This window comes from Scomber scombrus, chromosome 11, assembly GCF_963691925.1.
Source record: "Scomber scombrus chromosome 11, fScoSco1.1, whole genome shotgun sequence".
Classification (NCBI taxonomy): domain Eukaryota; kingdom Metazoa; phylum Chordata; class Actinopteri; order Scombriformes; family Scombridae; genus Scomber; species Scomber scombrus.
Window position 1 is genome coordinate 27,533,023 of NC_084980.1, and position 15,000 is coordinate 27,548,022.

General features: G+C 36.7%; 3 protein-coding genes across 4 annotated transcripts in view; 2 read left to right on the forward strand and 1 right to left on the reverse strand.

Moving 5' to 3' along the window:
- cc2d1b (coiled-coil and C2 domain containing 1B) overlaps window positions 1-15,000 on the forward strand; it is a 289,494-nt gene that overhangs the window by 60,471 nt on the left and 214,023 nt on the right. The gene's annotated exons all lie outside the window — the stretch shown is intronic.
- LOC133990383 (transcription factor BTF3 homolog 4-like) lies at window positions 6,063-11,905 on the reverse strand. Of its 2 annotated transcripts, none has more exons than XM_062428676.1 (6): window positions 11,818-11,905; window positions 11,307-11,366; window positions 9,328-9,441; window positions 8,418-8,619; window positions 6,868-6,927; window positions 6,063-6,577 (listed from the first exon to the last, which is right to left on the reverse strand). In XM_062428676.1, exons 2-6 carry the CDS (start codon window positions 11,358-11,360, stop codon window positions 6,531-6,533), a joined length of 477 nt encoding a protein of 158 aa, XP_062284660.1. In that variant the 5' UTR covers window positions 11,361-11,366; window positions 11,818-11,905; the 3' UTR covers window positions 6,063-6,530. The 2 variants fall into 2 exon arrangements, with proteins under 2 accessions (XP_062284660.1, XP_062284661.1); XM_062428677.1 differs by having other exon boundaries at window positions 11,307-11,370; window positions 11,818-11,899.
- The window catches only part of txndc12 (thioredoxin domain containing 12 (endoplasmic reticulum)), a 7,941-nt gene continuing 6,204 nt past the window's right edge, over window positions 13,264-15,000 (forward strand). Inside the window, exon 1 of the mRNA XM_062428975.1 lies at window positions 13,264-13,421. Coding sequence (XP_062284959.1) covers window positions 13,322-13,421 — 100 coding nt within the window. The 5' untranslated portion in view covers window positions 13,264-13,321. The remainder of the gene's footprint in view (window positions 13,422-15,000) is intronic.

The window sequence follows — 15,000 nt, forward strand, 5'->3', positions numbered from 1 at the left end:
AAAAATAAAAAATAATCCTAAAAATATAGTGCAATATACAATTTAAAGTGAATTTAGTGAATTTACTTTTTACAATTAAAATTACAATTTAAAGTGAATTTAGTGAATTTACTTTTTACAATTTAAATTTACAATTTAAAGTGAATTTAGTGAATTTACTTTTTACAATTTAAATTTACAATTTAAAGTGAATTTAGTGAATTTAGTCCAGGCTGTGGCTGTGTGTGTGTGTGGGGGGGGGGGGGGTCCTTTTATTGCCAGATTATAAAATTGTACGGCCCTGGGGACAAATGAATTACTCAGTCTGTCAGTTTTGCATGACAGTGAGCGTAGTCTCCAGCGTGCGTTGTAGCGTATTAACTGATGAATAAAGAGCATTAAAATACTTTTAAAAGTTCCCCTACAGACATGTATTCAGATGTGATACTAGGCTATAAAATACTCTACTTTGAATAATAAAGTATGTCTGATGTGGTTTTTCTCAACAACAACACAACAACAAAAAAGTTAAATTATCTTATTAAAACCCTTAAAATTACATCTCCTCCTTCTGCCTCGATAAAAGTTTAAAAATCTAGTTTTTGGATGGGTAATTTGTGCAGATTTGATTTTATGGCATTGGATGACTACTGCAAACATTAGTGGTAGTGATTTATCTTGGTCCAAATTAACTATTTCCAACTAGAATACATATAAAAAATAAGAGAATAAATAAGGCATTAGATCAAAAGGAAAACAAAAACATATTACATTAATTTTTGATTTAACATTTCACTCAGTAACTCAGTCTTAACTGGAATGTTTTCAGAGTTTCACTCTTAATCATAATTGTTATAAACTCACTCAAATCAGTCAGTAGGTGGTTGAAGTCACTGCTCATAAAAAGTGACTTTAACCAGATTTTTATAAATAGATTTGGGACTATGAGCCCAAAAGCCACCGCTAGCTCCGCCCCTGTGTCTGATATGGTTTTCTCATTAAAATCCTTAAAGTTGCATCTTCTCCTTCTCCCTCATTAACAATTTCAAAATATATAAATATGCAAATGTATTTTATTTAGTTTAACTGCTGGACACAATATGTTTCCAATTTCACTGTAAAGTCCATTCCCAGTATATTTGTTCACTGGAGGTTTAAACTGAATATTGGACCAAGATTTGGCTCCAAACCGGTGGTGATGGCATAAATCATGCTTTGAGGCACCAGCCTTTCAGTGAGTGCAGAGAAACTTTCCACTTTCAGCAGATTAATGTTAAAACAGCCTTCAAGTGTCAAACTCTGCACAGGCATTATTCTTCACAGTGAAGCTCAAACATTCAGTTGAAGGAACGGCTTAAAGTAAATCTATTTAAATATCATCTGAAAAATCAGAATACAACATTCATCCCACTAGATGTAAGCAGTTATATTTGCAAGTTGATACTTTATACGTCTACTTCACATTTTACTCCACTACATTTATGTGACAGCTTTAGTTAATAGTTAACTTGCAGATTCAGACATTAAATACAAACATGTGATCAGTTAAATTACTCAGCAGTATATAAAGTAGGTCATAGCTTCATCCCGCCAGCTACAACAATAAAATGCTGCTTACACAGTGATGCATCTTCCAATAATGCAATAAGATATATATAACACTGGGAGGAGTCTTTCTTTGCTTTGTAAGTACTTTTGATAGCCAATGGGAAAGTGCTTTAAACCTCCTGTTGTCCTCAGGTCAAGGAAGGACAGGAGGAAGGAAGGAAGGACAGAAAGAAAGGAGTAAGGATGGAGGGAGGGAGGAAGGAAAGGAGTAAGGAGGGCGGTAGTAAGGAAGGAAGGAAGGAAAGGAAAGAAAGGAGTAAGGAAGGAGGAAGGAAGGAAGGAAAGGAGTAAGGAGGGAGGGAAGGAAGGAAGGAAGGAAAGAAGGAAGGAAAGGAGTAAGAAGGAAGGAAGGAAAGAAAGAAAGGAAGGAAGGAATGAATGAAGGAAAGCAGTAAGGAATGAGGTAGGAAAGAAGGAAGGAAGGAAGGAAGGAAGGAAGGAAGGAAAGCAGTAAGGAGGGAGGTAGGAAGGAAGGAAAGGAGTAAGGAGGGAGGTAGTAATGAAGGAAGGAAGGAAGGAAAGAAAGGAGTAAGGAAGGAGGAATGAATGAAGGAAGGAATGAAGGAAAGAAAAGAATAAGGAAGGAAGGAAGGAAGGAAGGAAGGAAGGAAGGAAAGGAGTAAGGAGGGAGGGAGGAAGGAAGGAAAGGAGTAAGAAAGAAGAAAGGAAGGAAGGAGGGAAGGAAGGAGGGAAGGAAAGGAGTAAGATGGAAGGAAGGAAAGAAAGAAAGAAAGGAGTAAGGATGGAGGGAGGAAGGAAGGAAGGAAAGAAACAACAGTCAAAAGAGATGGGGTCAATTTGACCCGAGAGGACGACAGGAGGGTTAAACCTGCTTTTCTTTCTAATGGCCCTCAGAGGACGACTCAACAAAAAGAAGTCAGATTGTGTGGAAGACTATGAGAAAATGGCCCAACTTCTCACTTGATTTAATACCTCAGTAAAGAGTTTCCTAATGAGTTTATGGTCTCAATCGCTAGTTTCAAGTCTTCTTCAATACAGCATGAATTTAATTTAGTAAATGATGATCTCATTTAAAGTAAAATAGATGATAAAGCAGGGTATGCTTTCGGGTGTGACTACCTTGTGAAGCATAGCTGTAGCTATTGGAGCAGGTTCTCAGTTCATGAAAGTTCATTTTAACATTTCTGTGGCCTAAAAAAAAGTCTTAAAAAGTCTGTTTTTCAAAATTTAGCATTGGTATTATCACAGTTAACCATAGACTGTAAATGCCTAATGAAACTAGCAGCTAGCACTAAGTTTATTTCCACCCACTTCTGGCTCCAAAAGTAATGATGGTGACATCACGGTGACCACATCCATATTTAGGATGATACTTATATAGGCTTACCCCCCCCCCTACTTAAAAATGTCTGTATTCTTGTTCCTTGAGTCAGATGTTTGAGCTTCACTGTGCAGAATGATGTATGTGCAGAGTTTGACATTAAAGGCTGTTTTCACATCAATCTGCTGAAAGTGGAAAGTTTCTCTGTGCTCATAACAAATCAAAATGTTAAGGGGCGGGGCCTATTTGCCTGATTTGTGACATCACACAAGTGCATAGTGCAAAAATTACAGATTTCGCTGTGATTTCTGGGAAATCTGTCATTTTTGCACTATGCACTTTGCGCCAATATCAGTCTACCAGTCTCGTGTCTGTCCTTTTTTAACATGTACTATGTATATTTTTAGATATTTTTTAAACATATCTATTTATTTGATGTATTTTACACCATTGGGGTTTGAGAGTATCGTAATTTCGATCCTCAGTATGTCTTGTACATATTGCTGAATTGACATGAAAAATGACTTTGACTTTGATCACAACTACCATAGAGCCAACCCTGGTCCAATATTCAATTTACACAAGTGTTATATGGAAACTTGAAGCCTCCAGTGCACAAACACTGAGAGCTGAGTAGGAGACATCTTATATCCGGTTGTTAAACCTTTGAAATTACACATTCTGGATGTCATTTCAAAGATTTTAATGAGATAATTTAACTTTTTTTTTTATGTGAAAAACCATATCAGACACACTTTATTAATCAAAGCAGAGTATTTTGTTATGGCTTAATACAGCTGTGGAAGGGATCTTTAATTAATCTGCCAATTATTTACTCTCTGGTTATTTAAATGTTTATTCTACAAGAAAACATTCACATCCTTATTTTTTCCATTTAATACTGAGTGTAGTCTTCAGGCTCTTATTTACAGTCTGTAGTTTCCTGTTTGGACCCTGCTGTCTCTGTCTGACTTGTCGCAGGTTCATCCAGCCTGTACTGTGTCCAGCAGCAGCAGCAGCAGCAGCAGCAGCAGGGACATTTTGGCTCTGATCGGGCAGAAGATGGTGCTATGAGCCCCGGGGCGGGTCCGCAGCTCTGCCCCCCTGCTCCCGGTACTTACACCCCCCCCCCAGAGCCAAAATGGCACATTTGATCCTCCGGTAACCTTGTCAGAGCTCTCCTGCTGACACAGGGAGGGGATGACAGCAGTGGCCCATTGATCAGCACGATGCAGCAGAGCACGGCGCAGCGTCACAGATGATCAATGAAACAGGATGTGACAGTGGTGGGATGAGCTGATCTGTGCATCCCACCCAAACTCTGTTACCCCCCTCCTTATTTACAGACAACACCCAAACTGCACTTTACTGATGTAAATGAAGTTATTTTCATTGTTGATTAATCATTGCTCAAGTTACCAGAACCCAAAGTGATGCAATTAAAATCCAAAACTACTCTGATTAGCAGACATGAACTAAAATAACAGATTTTGTAAAGTTATAACAACAAAGTCTGGATCTTTTTTACTTGATAAATGAAAACCAATAACCAAAACTGTATTTCCTGCACTACAATGTATTTTGTATTTCAATTTGACTTAATTTAACAGCTGTAGTTACTTTGTAAATTAAGATTTAATGTAATTTAAAGTATGATTATAGATTGAACCTCCCAACGTGGTGGAGAGGAGGACACTGAATAAACTGTTCTCCATCATGGACAATGACCAGCAGCACCCTCTCCATCACACAGTGGACAGACAGCGGAGCACCTTGGCTGCCTCATGCCATCACACTGTATAATAACAGCTAAAATAACTCTGGTCATAACTTACAGTCACTGCGCACTTTATTTCTTACACATATCACACATTTACTTCGCACTAAAATCAACACTGCTATTTTATTATGTATAGTTTATTCTTTATATTTTGCTATTTTATTATGCAGTTTGTTTTTCTTATATTCTCATTCTTTATATCCTTATACTATATGTTGTTATTGTCACTATGTGTCTGTGTAATGCTGCTGCTACACTGTCATTTCCCAGCTTGGGATCAATAAAGTATATCTATCTATAATAGCTAAAATAATACTAAATCAATCAAATGTAAAGGTTTAAAGTAGTTTTTGCCCAAATACATTAAAATGGTCTTTGCTGTTAATGCTGTAGTAATAATACACTGACAGTGGGACATTCTGCTGCATAAGTACTTTTACTTTTCATTCTTTAACCCTCCTGTTGTCCTCGAGTCAAGGAAGGATGGGAGGAAGAAGGAAGGAAGGAGGAAGGAAAAGATGGAGGGAAAGGAGGAAGAAGGAAGGAAAGGAGTAAGAAGGAAGGAGGGAAGGAAAGAAGGAGGGAGGGAGGAAGGGAAGAAGGTAGGAAATAAGGACAGAGGAAAGAAGGAAGGGAGGAAGGAAGAAGCAAGGAAAGGAGGGAAGGAAGGATGGAAGGAAATGAAAAAAGGAAGGAAGGAAGGAGGGAGGGAGGGAGGAAAAGAGGAAGGGGGAAAGAAGGACAGAGGAAAGAAAGAAGGGAGGAAGGTAGGGGGAGGAAAGAAAGAGAGAAGGGAGGGAGGAAGGACAGACGGAAGGAAAGGAAGGAATGAAGTAGGGAAGGAAAGAAGGAGGGAGGGAGGAAGGAAAGAAGGAAGGGAGGAAAGAAGGAACAGTCAAAACAGACGGGGTCAATTTGACCCGGGAGGACGACAGGAGGGTTAAGACAATACCTTTTTATACATGTACTCAAGTAAAGGTGTTGATGCAGGGTTCATACTGCTGTTCAGAGTAGGTGAGTAAGTATTAAACTGATATAAAAAGTAAGTAGTTTGAACTTCAGTGTAGTAACATATCTTGATTGTGCTTGTATGAACTAATAATTGACCCTGCAGCCCATTGTGTTACATAACAGCTCAGATATCTGTGAATGCAAGGAAGTGTAAAGGAAGAGGTGCACTGTGGGGCTTTTTTTATAGGCTTACGTGTTTATTCTATTTATAAACTGAGCAATCAATTACAAATACTTTACACAAAGGGTCTACATAACTCACTAATTCAAGACTGCCCGTTAAAAGCAGACAAGTAGGAAAATACAATACTACTGCTTTTATGTTTATTTGGAATTCATCTCAAGTTTTTCTTCTAGCGGCCAACACTGAAAAAAAAAAAAAAGTAATAAAAGAGAAACATCAATAGCTCAAAAATGTTTTATTAAATTCATAATCAGCACTATATGTAAAGTGAACTTGTAATTCACTCTTATTGTAATTTAATAAACAATCTCTTAAATACTAGCCACGTTTAAACCATGTAGAAAGCTTAACTTTTAATGCGGTGGTTTGAGTCCTTTTGGGTGCTGAGAGTGGCACAGATCTTGGGTCTCGTTCTCTCTGCGTGTCCACGTGATATCACAGCCTACACAAATCAAAAACCTACTGTATCTGCATGTTGTTGTTGTTGGTGTCGTCGTGCTACCGAGGCCGGCTAAACCGGAGTGGTTCAACGTCTCCGAAGATGATGCATTGCACCTTTTAACAACCGTTTCCCCCCACAAGAGGAAATGCCCTTTGTGAGTTTTGCCAGGAGGTTTAAAAAGAAAAAAACAAAACAAACGGTTGATGGAAGAAGAAGGAAAAAGAAAAAACTAAAGGGGGATTCATCAGTTTGCTTCGTTCTTTGAGGCTTCGTCGAAGTTTTCCACAAGATCTGGAACAGAGAAGAATAAAGTATATCAGGGTTTTATTCTCAAAAAGACGCACTACACTGATTAACCTTAATTTTTACAAACTATGAAAACACTGATATAGATCAAATTATCTAAATTCAAAGTCCTTTTTTCTTGGCTTAGCTTAACGCTCCCAACTCCAGATTGGCTGCATAATTTAACCAGTTTATCATTTTTTTTAAACAAACCTGATAAAAAACAGCAAGTTTTAAATGACCAACATTTCAAAAATCTTCCATTAAATTAAAGCATTAGTCATTTCCATCTTTACCTGGGACATCATCATCCTCCTCTTCAGCGATTTCCTCCTTGACTGCTTTCATGTCCATTGCTGCAAAATAGAAAAATAAAAAAAAATAAAAACATCAATCAAAAAGTTAAGCTGCAAATTGGATCAAATAAAATTCCTTAATAGATTAAACCGATTTGTTTTAGTGTGTGTGTTTGTGTCAGTGTTTCCATTCAGTGCTTTTTGCATTGCTTGCATTTTCTTGACAACCCCCCCCCCCCCCCCCCCCCCCCCCAACCCAAATTTATGGCTTCTTTCCCACAATTTCTAAAGCTATAAATTCTCTTTCGTTCTTATGCTTTTTGCAAAAACTCACTTGATACAACTGAAAGCTCCACGACAGCTACTAAATGTTGAGGTGCTGGTCTTAAACTGTACTCAACTGTAACTCCACTGCGTTATCGTTTTTAACATTACACGATTAGTTGTGTCGTCATGTGGAAAAGCTGCTCCTATTTCTGTTGTTTGCTTCACTGAGTTTATTTTCATCTACACGCACATCGAGGGCCGGCCGCATCAAACTGAATCATCTCGATACACACACACACACACACACACACACACACACACACACACACACACACACACACACACACACACACACACACACACACACACACACACACACACACACACACACACACACACACACACACACACACACACACACACACACACACACACACACACACACACACACACACAGCGCTGGACTAGAAGATGTCTACACCCCTCTGAACAATCAACCAGTCTCTTACATTCCTTTCACCAGCGTCCTTGCTGCTAAAAACCAGTTTCTCCCCTGTGTAACATTTACTGATTTAATCTCCACCGCTGCTCCAGTGATTGTAAACAAACAAAATGCTGCTGAAAGAATCTGTCACACTAATCTGCTTAAGTACATAGAAATGTGTGTGTGTGTGTATGGTAAAGTAAATGTCAGTAAAAGGTTTAGTATACTCAAGTCAGAAGTGCTTATCAGACAGTTTAAAAGCTTCAGAGACCTCCTCCCTCCTCACACACCTTGCTGATGTCAGAGTCTATGTCCGGCTATTTCTGTAACTGATCGAAACCAGCGAACTGACATTTAAATCAATGTCACACCCTGATTGGTCAGATCTCTTTTGTTAGTCTTACACAACCATTTCTGACACTTTTGTTAAAAAAACCGAGTGTAACAATATGAATATATGACGGCCAAGTTATTTGCTCTGGCTTCAATCGTGACTCATCAGAGGAACTTTTGAACTAGTTGTGGTCGAGTGTGACCGACCCTTACATGCCAACAGGATAATGGTTCCCAACATGAAGTCCTGGAAGGTGTCCTCTCTTCTCACCCTACGCCCTTCTGCTTCTGTTCTCTCCTTTTAAGTATTCATAAAACCTGCTGACGGGTGTTTTTGCAAAGCAGATCGCTCAAACCTTAATGAATATTCCTGAGCTTACATACACGGCTACAGAGAGTCCTGACCTTGTGAGAGTGTGCGTGTGTGTGAGAGCATGTGCGTGTGTGTGTGCGCGCGTATACACACATTGCCGTGGGAACTGCTCGGCCAGCTTGCGCAGGCTGCTGAGGCTGTCAGCTCCCAGCTGGCTCAGGATGCCTGGCAGCATCTCTGTCAGCTGCTTGGTCTCAGCGTGGCCCGTGATGGCGAAGGTGTTGGCAGACAGAGACGCCTGCACTTTGGGGTTGTTGAAGTGGATCACCGTCCCATCGTCTTTTATCATATTCACCTGAGAGAGAGAGAGAGAGAGACGGCAGTCGGATTTAGAGCCTCAACCGTTAGTCTGACACAAGATTACGAACTGTCAAGAGATTATGTCTGTGGTGTTTAATGTTTTAACACCTACATTTGGTGTCTGTTTTAAAAGGTGATGAACTTGTTCACACTGAGATAAATTGGTGCAGAAGTAAAAACCCACTCAAATTACAAATAATCAGATGAAAAGGGAAAAACTGACATGGAAAACACAGCTGACCATCAATTTTAACAGCACAAGATTTAAGAGGCTTCTGAGCATAAAACAAAACAGTTACGTTGATTTTAAGACCCTCGGATTGGATAAGAAACAATTCCCCAAAAAACTGCACCAAGAACAGTGTGTCCTAAAATTTAGATTTTTGTCAAGTCAGCAGTAAACAAATTAGCAATTTTAATAATTTACTTTAAAATAAAACAAGCAAATTTCAGCCTCAGCATGAATAAATGAGACTAAATGAATTTTGAGTGAAAAGCTTTATCTGTTTGTTTGCTTTTTATTTATCTGATGAACACTTTGTGGGAGTCACTTTGATAAAAAGCACTTAAAATAAACCTGGTGATGACATGACAGGAGAACACTTTAGTTTGCCTCTCCCTGTGTTTTATCTTTTCCTCATAACATGACAAAGGCAAAAAACATCGCAGCTACAGTACAACAGTGACGTCTGAGATGCCTCACCTCTTCGATCCCTGCAATGTTGTTCACAGCCAGTTTCTTCAGTGAGCCTTGGAGCTTCTTGTCATCAGCTGTTGCTGTTTTGTGAACAACCTTTTTCTTCCTGCGGGCCGTTCCCTGAAGAAAGAACAGGTGTGAGGATGAGATGACTGAATGGACCAAAATGTCAAACAGTCTCATAACGATAGGTCAGAGACTTTTTAATCTATGGAGGACATTCTTTGAGAGGATGATACAAGAATAAAACTAAACCTGGTTAACATAAGAACTGTTTTTAAATGAGCACAATTTATGTAATTCTCACGGTGCTTTTAAAGTCAGACATTTCAGTAACTTTATTAAAGTGGAGCACATCACTAGGATTAGTATCAAATCATTTATTGTACAGGGCGCGCAGGTGGTCGAGCTTAAATCATGACTTTTACTCAGGCCTATTCATTTTTTGATATTTTTAGCACTATTTTTGTCTTGTCTTTTAAAGTAATATTCAATCAAATCAATCTATATTTATATGGCGCCAAATCATAACAAAAGTCATATCAAGGCACTTTACACATAGAGCAGGTCTAGACGGTACTCTTTAATTTAAATATTTTGTTTTCTTGTGTATGGAAGTGCGTAATAAAATGACAAAGGAAAACGGTCCACCTTAAATCTCTCTCTCTCTCTCTCTCTCTCTCTCTCTCTGAGTCATGATATGTTTCTCATCAATGTCCTCAAGAGCTTCAAAAATGTGTTGATTAACTGTTTCATTGTTGACTATTAAATTCATCAGCAACTTTTTTTTTGTCATTGGAGAAGCAGGAATCAGAGAATTTGGACATTCCCCTTCTTAAAAAAAGGAGATCCAAATAATTAATCAATTATCAAAATAGTTCTTGATTATTTTAATAGTTGGCAACTCATCGACTAATCATTGCAGCTCTAACTACATCATGCTCACCCCATAGTAACTATACTACTGGCACTAAACTGTGGACCAGTTCGTCTCTCTTTATTAAATCCTCTCCACAGCTGACATTTAAAAACATATTTCAATACTCATCAAGGAGACATTAAAGTCATTGGTCACACTGTTTTTTATGTAAATTATTTTCTTTCTCTATTATTATTATTATTATTTTTATTGGTTCTCTGTGCAAGGTTGTTGTGTCTTAATGATTGAAATCTCATTTTCATTTATATTGTTCTAGATAATTAATCGTCATTACTATGTCCATGCTGTCATTTGATTGTATTTCTCAGTCTCTGTAACACACTTTAGATCAACCTTTGTTGTTTTTAAAGTGCTCTATAAATAAGTTGACTTAAGAGAGACACTGATGTAATCGGTAAAGAGGCACAGCCAGCTTTTTTTCTCTAGACAAATGACGCCACCAAGTGTGCAGCCGAGGTAAAGACCTCACAACAAATGTGAACAAAGCCAAAGAGGCCACAGATGGAGGGCCCAATGCTCTCCTACTATAAAGGATATGCTGAGGTCAGGAGGAAAGACCTGGCAGATGCTGAATGCCATCACACTCCTTAAAACAAGCAACAACTGAGCCGACGACAGGACAAGGACAAAAGTGAGCAGCCTCTCTGAAAGCCCTGATTGAGGCTGTGGCTGAGGCTACATTTAATTAAAGGTTTAATTCTTATGTCATGCATTAAAATGTAAAATAGTAGTATTATAAGATAAGATATTCCTTTATTAGTCCCACAATGGGGAACTTTGCATTGTTACAGCAGCAGTGGACAGCAAAATAGAATATAAGAGCAGCAATAAGAGAAAGAATAAAGAATAATAAATAATAACTACAAAAAACAATAAGAACAATAATAGTAAAAATATGTAATAAAGATAATCGTGACATTATTTACTTAAGAGTAATATTGGTATTGAGTGGTAATATACCAGAGGTGATATTCTTATTGCACAGATTAAAGTGAAATAAATATATATGTATATTATATGAATATTGAACACAATTATACCATACCTTTCCACCTATCCGGACCTGTGCCTGAAGTTTAGCGAGCTTCTCTTGATTCATAGTGTTCTGTGTGAGAGGGGGAAAAAACAATTTAAACATGAATTTATCACCACATGGTTCATATAACAGGACAAGATTTTTTGTTGTTTTTTTAAGACAGCATGTGTTAGGCAATCAGACATGCAATATCCCTCATCTCCGCACATTAGCAATAAGCTAGCAGCATGCCAACACTGAAGCCACTTTGATAATATTGACCAAAAGACAACAGTAGTGACTGAAAGAGAAATATATTATTTACATGTATGTCTAACGTTACAGCAGCTATCTAGTAGTTATGCCGTTATCTAGCGTCTGGAAGCTAATTGAGCTAATGTTAGCATAACGTCTGGGAATAACGGGTTTTATTTTTTTCATTTATTTCCTGGCTTAGCAAACAGCAGACGTCAATTAAAAAGGTAGAACAAATCAATTTGAGTGTAATCCAGAGGTTGAAATATAAAAATGTTGTTTTTACCTTTGTTAAATAAAGTGACAGTCCGTTTAACTGTTCTTCTCACCACTAATGAGGCTGAGGCGACACACGGCTAACACCAGCTATTAAGTCAGCAGCAATTTAATACTCACTTCCTACTCTGGTTTCAAAATAAAATCATCACAAATGACAATAAAGAACTTTTTTTGATTTAAGTAATGACAATGTTACAAATAAAAAAACTAATTAGTTCCACCATATGATATTTTTGGGATTTTATACGGTAAATCCTCAAAATAAAGTTATTTTTTAATGCATTTTTATGGCTTCAAGCTTTTGTTTTGGTGCAAACTTCCGGTTCTTGGCTCACGTCGTCTGGTCCAACTTGACCGTTGACCGCAAGACAGGAACACGCGGTTGTGTGGATGTGACGTCATATGTACCGCCCCCTAAAAGGGGAATTTAATCACTGCTAAAAAAACACTTTAATCGCTGTTAAATTACTGCTAAAATAAAATAAATATATAAATTTAAAAAAATAAAAAAATACAATAAAATAAAATAAAATGAAATAATCATTAATTAATTAATTACTGCTGAAATAAATAAAATTAATTTAAAAAAATAAAAAATGTATCAAAAAAATTAATCACTGCTAAAAAATCACTTTAATCGCTGCTAAATTACTGCTAAAATAAAATAAAATTAATAAATACAAAAATAATAATAATAATAATTTATTAATGAATTACTGCAGAAACAAAAAATAAATAAATACAAACATCAAAAAGAAATCAAAAGAAATTAATCACTGCTAAAAATGGAAAAATAAAAATGAAATAAAATAAACAAATAAACAAATAAACAAATAAACAAATAAACAAATAAATCACTGCTAAAAAAACTTAAATAAAAAATAATAATACATTTATTTTTAAAGAAATTAATCACTACTGCAAATGGACTAAAAAAAAGAAATGACACATACAACTACTCAAAATAGAAATCAGACACTATGTTGAGACATATTGACTGAAGAATAGCAGATTTAAATATTTCCTTTAATGCCTTTGCTGCTTGATACATGATACTAGTATGTATAGTTAAGTCTTTTTTATCTATTTGTATAACCTACTTATGTTTTATGTTTTAGTTGAAGACAAATGTATGATTGATATAATTTAGATCATTATTATTATTATTATATTATATTATTATTTATTATATAAGCATTAAGTTGAGCACGTCTGCACTGTTTGTATCATGCTTCCTTAATAAAGATTGAGGGGGAAAAAAGTCAAAAGTGAGAGGTTGAACATCCGGGTCGCAGTTGCCGTTTTCCCACCCGTATTCCGATAAGACCCGCCCCCTAGTCTCATTCTGATTGGCTATTACTCAATGCATGTCAGAATCAGAGCCAATCAGAGGTAGCATAGGGGGCGGGGCCTTGCAGAATGCGGCTAGGGGTACAAAAAAAAATAACGCAGTCATTCACTGCCATTAAAGCTAACTCCTGGTATCTGTGAGCATTAAAAAGCCAGTCAAAATGCAAACGCCTCTGTTCAATATCGCAGTATTTTCTTCCTTGCAGGTCTTGCTGTCCTTGTCGTACTTTAAAGGGGTCGTCCAAGCCGCCAGCAGCAGAGGTGAGTGCAGTATTTCATGAGTTATTGACTAAAAAGCTTGCAGGATGTGTAGCTGCAGGGTTGTGTCCATTGATCAGGAGAGCTGGCTGCCTTTGTGTGTCAGCATCCTGGATCCCTGAGGTGTGAATCCTGCTCAGGTACTTCAGGTGACATGGTGTTGTTTTTTTATTTTACTACCAGAGGTGAATTCATTATTTTCAGTAATTCAGGTTAACCATTAATGCGATTAATGTTTAAAGGACAAGTTCACTGTTTTTCAAGTAAGTCTTAAAACAACCAGGTGCCCAAATTGAGTAAGTATAAGTATAGCTACTAATAACTTAGACTAATAATGATCCAACAGTATATAATATAGTTAAAATGAGCCATTATCAATCAATCAAACCTTATTTATAAAGCACCTTTCATAAAGGTTAATGTAGTTTAAAGTGCTTTACAGTAGATTGACAAACTGATAATAAGACATAACAAATGACAACATAAACAAAAGGAATAAAAACAATGAGAGAACAGATTAAACGACAGAAATTGAGAGCTTCGTAATACAATGTAAGTGATGGAGTACACAATTCAGTCCTCCTTCTGTGCTAAACATTTATTTAAAAGTTGATCTGAAGCTAATATGCAGCTTCAGCCATCCAAATAATTCAAATCAAGTAGATATCTTTCAATGTTTCAGTATTTTTAAGGCCAAAGTTCCTCTTTTTGTTACTATACTTCTACCAAAGCTCAACAGGGAAACACAAAGGGAGGATTTGATGCTATAAAAACTGTAAATTCAGACTGTTGAAGCCTCAAATAAGCTTCAGATCACTGTTTTAATGCATTTTTGCACAAGGTGAATGTGGATTTTTGACACCCATCACTTACATTGAAAGCACATTTGAAGGAGATCTTTTAATAATCGAGGAATAAAACATGAGGAAAGATTTCAGCGAGGAAAACGTCTGAACTGTTTGTATAGACATCTGACTGTTGTTTGAAGACTGACTTGAAATACCTGTCCTTCAAGGTTTCTCCAGTGTAATTACATAAATATATAATTATATCAATTTAAATTAGTTTTGTTCTTTGTGGAAGCATTCATACTAAATAAATACATACATACTATACAAGGCATTACATGCATATTTAAATAAAATATATGATTTAAAGTGCAGGTCACAATACTACATATTTTACATTACAAGCCTTGGGGGGGAAAAAACTACAAAAAGATGCATTTATGTCACTATATGATTAGAGCTGGAACGATTAGTCGATACATTGATTGACAGAAAAATGTATCTGCAGCTATGTTGATAATCAAATAACTGTTTAGTCATTAGAAATATGAAGGTCTGCACACTGTCGATCCCTTAAGTGCAGTTAGAAGAGTTACGTGTTCTTCTTCGGACTCAACAAAATATTTACAGTTGCCACCTTTTAATAGATCATGCAAAACCATCATATCACTGATATCAATACATTATATATACATTCAAATATACATGTGCCATTTGGCAAACACAGATGTGAAGTTTTTTTTTTTTTTTAAATATATAAAACATGCCAGCAGTGTTTTCCACAGAATGTTTAG